This window comes from Vombatus ursinus, unplaced genomic scaffold (assembly GCF_900497805.2).
Source record: "Vombatus ursinus unplaced genomic scaffold, bare-nosed wombat genome assembly UNPS02014489.1, whole genome shotgun sequence".
NCBI lineage: Eukaryota > Metazoa > Chordata > Mammalia > Diprotodontia > Vombatidae > Vombatus > Vombatus ursinus.
In genome coordinates, this window is record NW_020954267.1 from 117,391 (window position 1) to 125,084 (window position 7,694).

Here is a 7,694-nt window from a genome sequence, read left to right on the forward strand (position 1 = left end):
CCTACTCATGTGATGATTGAGAGCTGGCTGAGTAAATTTAGTATAGGAATGCCATGGCACACTATTGCACCATAAGAAATTATCCAAATGGGGCAGCTAGGTGGCACAGTAGATAGAGCACCAGCCCTGAAGTCAGGAGGACCTGAGTTCAAATCCGGCCTCAGACACATGATACTCACTAGCTGTGTGACCCTGGGCAAGTCACTTAACCCTGATTGCCTCACCAAGAAAAAGAAAAAGAAATAAGAAATTATACAAATGAAAAATACAAAGAAACATGGTAAATCACATGAGAAATAACGTAGAGGGAAGAAAACAGGATCAGAAAAAAATGTATACACACTGACCACAACTATGTGATAAAAGAAATAATCATGATGACAATAATAGCTACAAAATTAAAATGCAAAGTCGCTCATCAGAAAACTCTGGACAAAGGAGACATTTTTGTTATTAAAGTTAACAGTCACATTTTTTCGTTGTAAATAATGGATTTATATTTTCGTACGCGCTCATTCTTAAGTTTTTGTATGTGAATTTGAAGGTTTGCTTTTTTCATGGTTACTAAATTCAAACTGAATGAAGAAATAATTTTAAATGACATAATAAAAGCTTTCAAATGGAAATGTCTTCTGTAGTTTTTACTGGCTTTCGGTGGTCTTATCCACGGGTAAACATTATACAATTGCACAGAATGGAGTCCACTGTTCAAAAAAAATGATCTGTTGATCTGGGGAAAATGGGTGGGATAAAGCAGTGATAAAGAAAAGCTGGAAATTTACTGAAGAGGGCAGGAGGGAGATAATATTCCTGGGATATCCCAGGTCTTTGGCATTTCAGGCCTTCTTTGATATGAAGATATTCACACATTTGCCTAAGACCATGAAGGCTGAGGGGACCCCGCACCTGTTTGAAAAAGGCTGCAAGTCTGAGCAGATGGTTTGGGGCTCTGTTCCCCTTCTGCTGGGAGGGTTTTTGTACAGGAAGGCAACAGAGATCTAGCACTGTGGTAGGGATTCGGCCAAGGGACCAAGCTGGAAATTAAACGTGAGTAAAATCCCTCTTTTCATTCTTTGGATGCCTGTTCTTCTGAGTCTGTGTGAGAGCTACAAAGTCTTCTCTGTCTGAAGTTTTGAGCTTCACTATCTGGGGTCATGCAACAAAAAAGGAAGGGATGGGAAAATCAATCAATCAATCAATGGACAGCTTGTCTTTAATTCAGAGCCAGGGTCACAAAATAAGAGAAGGGGGTTCAGAAATGCACTCCAAGTGCAATGGTGAGCTCTGTGAAGCCGGAAGGTAGGGTGAGAAAGGGAAGCTGGGTTTTGGTACAGGCAGGTCACTGAGAGAAACCACTGTGTATACACTTTCGGCGGCGGGACCAAGATTGAGATCAAACGTAAGTGCCTTTTTTTCTGCTGCTTTTATTACTGTTTTTTTTTTCCAGCTGATGCATTTTTCTTCCTTGTTTGTGTGTTTGTGAGTTTGAGAGCCAGGATAGACAACAAAAATTCTAGACCCAGTGGCATAGAGGATAACAGGTAGAGGTTAGCTGGTAGCCAGGTGTTAGATTTCTCCTTCTAGATCGAATTTGGTCAATAAATGGTAGTCAAGGCTTGCTGCCACTTTTAGGGAAGGTTTTTGTAGCGGGGCACATAGAGGGCAAAACACTGTGGTTCACTTTCGGCCAAGGGACCAAGGTGGAGATAAAACGTAAGTGCCTTTTTTCTTCCCTAATTCTTCACAAAACCTTTATGGTCTTTTTTGCCATTTTTATGTGTTTCTGTTGTTTGAGGTGGAACAGAATTGCTCAGTAAGATCAGTAAGAGGGACGATATCTGCCTGCCTCAAAGAAAAACAAATTGGGAGACAAATGACATCTCTTTCTAAGTTAGCCAGCCCAGAGGGATCAACTGTATTTCTATGCATTTTGACTCTAGGCACAGCATTTTGGTTTGGGTTCTCTCCCCCTACCCCCAACTAAAAATTTCTTTATTGAAGGGGTAAAAATTGAGGGGAGAAGATCATCATTGTTGCTTGCCTTCTAATCCCTGGGTTTGGTCCTTAAGGCATGAGGCTATGTATATTATTTCTGAAAAGAGTTGTCACCTCTACTTTCCAATGAGTGACTGAAAAGCAATTTGTCTCCCCCACCACAAAGAATTGCCAAGATCTGGGCACTAGGCTGACAGAAAGATGGTAAAGTTTTCTTGGAATTAGCCAGTCCAGAGAGAATTAGTGGTAGAAGGAGGTTTTTGTTGAGAGGGAAGTCAGCAAGTCAACACTGTGGATAACGTTCGGTGGAGGGACCAAGCTGGAGATCAAACGTAAGTGAATTTTTCTCAACCTTTTTCTGAGATTTTGTGTCTAAATGATCTTTATCTATTTTTTGGAGATATATGCTTATGATTTGTGGTGATGAGTGCCAAAAGTTATAAATTTATCAGTCACAGAAAACCAGCTCATCTCCATCTCAAAAGATAGATTTCAAGGGTTAGGGGTAAAAAGGCTAGATTGTCTTGAAATTAACCAGCAGAGTCCAGTTGAACTCTTCAATGAAAAGAAGTTTTCTACAAGAGGAGAGTTGTAGGTAACTATAGTTGGTTACTTTCATCAAAGGGACCAAACTGGAGAAAAACACGTAAGTGCATTTTTTATCAAACTAAATATGATCATTGACTTTATTCATTGAGATATAGAAAATGTGTTTTTTTCTTTCTGTCTTTGCTTTCTTTCACTGAGTATTAATTTGCGATTTAATTACGAAAACTCTATAATATACAATAGCTGTAAGTGAGGACTTAGAAAAATGTATTCACCTAAACCCAAGTATAGTAAGATAACTAAGTACGGGGTTTGTAGTCAAATCATTAATAATAAACTGTTAGAGAAAATCAGGAATGAGTTATCATATAGTAAGAAATTTACTAAAAAAATGGATATTGGGAGATCAGCTAGTCTTTTTTTTTCTTTTAAAAAAACCTATATAGTTCATTAGACTAAATTTGAAAAATTCCTAGGTCGTGAAGACTTGTCTAGAGAAAGTTAATATTTAAGAAATTTTTAAAAGAAGGGAAGAAAAATGATTAAAACTTGTTTTAAAATATCTACAGACTTTTATAAGAGGATTAGATATTTAAACCATCATGTTCTCAATTTTTTAAAACTGGCAGTATGTAGTCAGAAATATAAGCACTTAACCGTGAGACAACTGATGCGGTCTAAGTGGTCTGAGGTGGCCGCTCGGTACCGCAGACATGGTACAGCAGTCATTGCCTTCATGTAGCAACTTGTACCCGCTAATAAGATCCACAGCACAATCTGTTTCTGATGTGTGCTACTTAGCGAGGAAAAATAGAAAATTGGTATGAAGTGGATCAAAATGCATAAAATTTGTGGAAAAAGGAATTATTTTAGAATTTATGGATAAACTTGCTCAATATTAAATCTTCCCTTCCTAGAAATTGCAAGAATAAGCAAAATGAAGGAGATAGAAGAGTTTAAAGAGATCTTCTCTCTTAATAGAAAATAATAAAAAAATTATAAAATTTAGTAAAAGAGTGAAGTACTGGTAAAATAAAGTGCCACGCTCTTTGAGTGACATTCATATAAGAATTAATGAAAATTAGCTGTTTGATTAATTTTTACTGGATTCATATAGCTGCCATAAAATTATTTTTCCTTTAATCATAGAAGATGAATAATTTTGCATTTCATAGTTTTTCCTCCACTCAAAAAAAATGATGAATATGATAAAATTTAGAACAATGAAATCAATAAGTTTAGTGAGATGATGACAGTACTAATGGGCTTTCAGTTATAGAAACTATATATAAAAAATAAAAAATGTGATGGTTAAAAATCAAATATTTCTAATTCCAATACCAGGAAATATAACATATTTTTTTTTATCTGTTGAGACATCTACATATTTCACTTAAGTGTCTAGAATATATTGATGATTTTTCTCTGACATTTAAAAAGAGATGATTTTCTAGAAGTGTTTCATTGACTATTCTCACCTATAATGAGTGACAGTCTTTTTTATTTCTCCCAGAAATCTTGGGTTTTTAAAGATCTTTTAAAAAATCTATTTAAAAAAAAAAAAGAAAAAATCCATTTAAAAACTGAGAAAACATTTTGAGAATGTTTGCTGTATATCAAATGTATCTCTTTTTAACCTGTTTAATGCCAAATAAGAAATTTATACCTCTAAGTCATTTCTGGAGTTTGATAAAATAAGTACAAAATCTAGTGGATCATTAAAAGATTGTGCAGGGTTAGAACTAGAAAGGACCTTAGATCAGTTAGTACAAACCCACATCTGTCCTCATTTTACCGATAAAGAAACTGAGGGCCAGAGGGGCCCAGTGGTTTGCTTGAGGTCACACAGTGACACAGCCAGGACTAAAACCATGACCTCGAGACTCCCAGTCCTCTCCACTATTTCGTCTTGCTTCTGAGTCTGATCAAGGACATACTGCTTCAAACTCTCTTCGGTAAAGTAAAAAAGAACCATATGTAATTTATTTTAAAAATGAAAAGCACTTTGGGGTTGCTTTAAAAATATGTTATTTTCCTCTCTGTGAATTTAGCTTTGCTTGCAGCTGAAAATCCACAAGTTAGTGGGGAAAATCCTGAAGGAGGACAGACTCCAAAGTCAAATTGTATTCAGACTGTGACTCTGTGTGTCTTGGGCAACAACCTTGTGCCTCAGTTTCCCCATGAGGGATGGATTCCATATCGGGACCACATGCTATAGCTTTAAGGCGATTAGAATTAAGCTTGCCTTGTTGGTTTCTGGCTATTGCAATGGCTTATGTCTAGATTGATGATTCTTTAGCTATCTGAGTACCAAAGGCTGGAAAGGGCAATGATATTGAACAATCCACACACTGAAAAGTGAGTTAATATTGAGAAAAAATAAGTCAAGCTATTTCTTAGCCTGGACCTAGGCTGCTCGAGCTTCTGAAACCCTGAAACTTCCCAATGGGACTTTCCCAGAAATGGACACTTTGTGTTTATTTTCTGATCTTCTCCTAATTGTTTCTTTATGAACTATTTTTAATAAGAAAAAAAAACCTAAAGGCCGGGGGACTTTCCATAGGAGAAGTTGCCTGCTGGTCTGTGGGCTTCTGAGACAGCAGCTTGAATTAACCTGGGCAGGGGAAAAGAGTTCCTTGTCGCCATCTGACAGCTGCTGAGAGTCAGACCTGCTTGGGCCAGTTTCTATCAGGACAGGTGGCCAGACAACCGTTGGCCCCAAGACACAGCCTTGTGGCCAGCGTGGCTGAAAATCCCCCCCCGATTGTGATTACACCCCAACAGAGCAAGTTCAGGACCTCACTTTATAAAACTCCTATGGTATGATCCAAGAGGAGCAGAAGAGAGGAGGTGGGTTTTTTAGTTTAGAAAACAGACTTCAAAAAGGTCTACACAGGTGGCATGTGGTCACCCCCAAACTAAGGACACAACTGGGAGGAGGGAATGTGACACCTTGGCTCAAGAATTGGAGTCTGTCCCAAATGCCACATTAAGGAAGTAGGATGTCTGGTGTCAGGGGAGCTGGGGACAAATCCTGCCTCTGCTACTTACTACTTCTGTGACCTTGGGCAAGGATGTTTCTCCTCAGTTTCCTCATCTGTAAAATGAGAACGTGGAGGAGCTAGGTGGTCTTTGAGGTTCCTTTCCACTCTAAATCTGTGGTCTCTGATTCAGTCCTGGGAGAAAACAGAGAATGGAAATGAACAAGGACCTTCAGTCCCTTGCGCCTGGCCCATCTTTCCTTGGAGGAGTCACTGTCCATCCTTTCTGCTTGCCTTCTGGGCTGCATGAAGGGCAGCTGGGTTTCTCTGCTTGGTTCACAGGAAACCAGAGTTTGGTGCTGTGGGGGAAGGGAAGATATCATTGGAAAGGCGTGTATTAGCATGTTTGAAGATGTCTTTGCTAAATAGATCTAAAGTAGTCTAGAGTAACAAAGTGTGTGTGTGTGTGTGTGTGTGTGTGTGTGTGTGTGTGTGTCTGTCTGTCTGTCTGTGGGTGGGGGGAAGGGCCAGAGGAGCTTACAGAGTGGCCATACTCTAGCCTTCAGAAACATATGGATGATGAGAGCAACAGGAATGATGTCAGGATCACGAACATGATTAGCTGGCCGAGCTTTATGGAATACACTCGCTACTTCTTGTGTGTGCAGTCTGATGTCCTTTCAGTAACTCTTATGTTATTTATAAGAGGCAAGTCCATTTTCCTATTATTAAACTTATCCTTTCGGTGTTTTTTTTTTCTTTCCCCTCTGCAGGGAGTGTGGCTCAACCATCTGCCTTCATCTTCCAACCATCTGAAGAACAACTGAAAACAGGCTCAGCCTCAGTGGTATGCCTTGTGAACAACTTCTACCCCAAAACAGCCACAGTCCAGTGGAAGATCGATGACGTGACCAAAAGCTCAGGGGTCTCCACCAGCTTCACAGAACAGGACAGCAAGGACAATACATACAGCCTGAGCAGCACCCTGGCCCTCACCAAGGACGAATACAATGCTCATGACAAGTTCAGCTGTGAGATCACTCACCCAAGCCTGTCCTCTGCCCTAGTGAAGTCCTTCCGGAGGAGCCAGTGTTCTGAGTGAGGTGGGCAACACGGGCCCACAGAAGGGAACCTCCCCCACCCCCACCCTCTCTTCTTGCTCTCATGTTTCAATGCCCCTTTTCTCGGCCTGGTGATAAAAGGTCATTCTCCTGTTCAAAGGCCTATGGTCTCACCAAAGATCCACCCACCGTGGCCTTATCCATTCTTGTCTTCATCTTTGCCTGCTTTCATCATGTCTATATTTGAAATAAAAAAAAAAAACAAATAAAGTCAATGAAATGGTCCCGGTATTCTGTGTCTTTCTCCCCTCAATTTAGATTTTAAACACTTTTTCGAGTTTTTTCATTTCCCTTACAACATAGAGAGCTCCCCCCGCCCACCCAACACATGTACACTAGAACTCACCAGCATTTATTAAAACACACCACCAATCTAATTCTTACTTACAACATCACTAATATGAAAATATGTTTAATAGGAATGTATGTGTACAGCCTATATCAGATTGTGCGCCGTCTTGGGGAGGGTGGTGGGGAGAAATGGGAAGAAAAATTTTAAACTCAAAAGTGTATGGAAGTGATTGTTGATAAATCAAAATAAATTAATTAAAAATTTAAAAAAACACATCACCAAGCAATTAGTCGGAATTTATGGAGGGCTCTTACCTCCATAAACCTCATGAATGGCTAGTATTGCCTGGATGGTCTCAGAAGAAATTGTTTGCCCTTAGCCATCGCTGCCTGCTCCTTTGTCTAATTGTCCAGGCAATTATTTTTCCAGGAGCTGGTCAAAATCTCTCCATAATGCTGATGAGTCTTCCAGTCACAAGAGTAGCAAGGGTGTGGGAGGACCTGGGGATAGTACACAACATTTTCAGAGGGAATTCCTGAAACCACACTTCAGAAGGATCAAGTGTAAGGGAAGGGCCTTACTGGAAACCAGTGGAAACCAGGGCCACACGTAGAAGCAGTATAGCATAATGGGCAGGGCCTTGACTTGGAGCCAAGATGACCTGGGTTCAGGTCCTACATCAGATGCATGACCTGAGGCAAGTCACTTAAACTCTCTGATCCTCAATTTCCTCCTCTGTAAAATGAGTGTGTTGGA

General features: G+C 39.8%; 1 gene segment (V, D, J or C); it reads left to right on the forward strand.

Annotated features, from left to right (window-relative positions):
• Positions 1-1,274: 1,274 nt before the first annotated feature.
• LOC114042490 lies at positions 1,275-6,877 on the forward strand. The segment is given in 3 exon segments: positions 1,275-1,299; positions 2,271-2,327; positions 6,299-6,877. Coding segments are annotated over 3 exon segments (411 nt in total).
• The last annotated feature ends 817 nt before the right edge of the window (positions 6,878-7,694 follow it).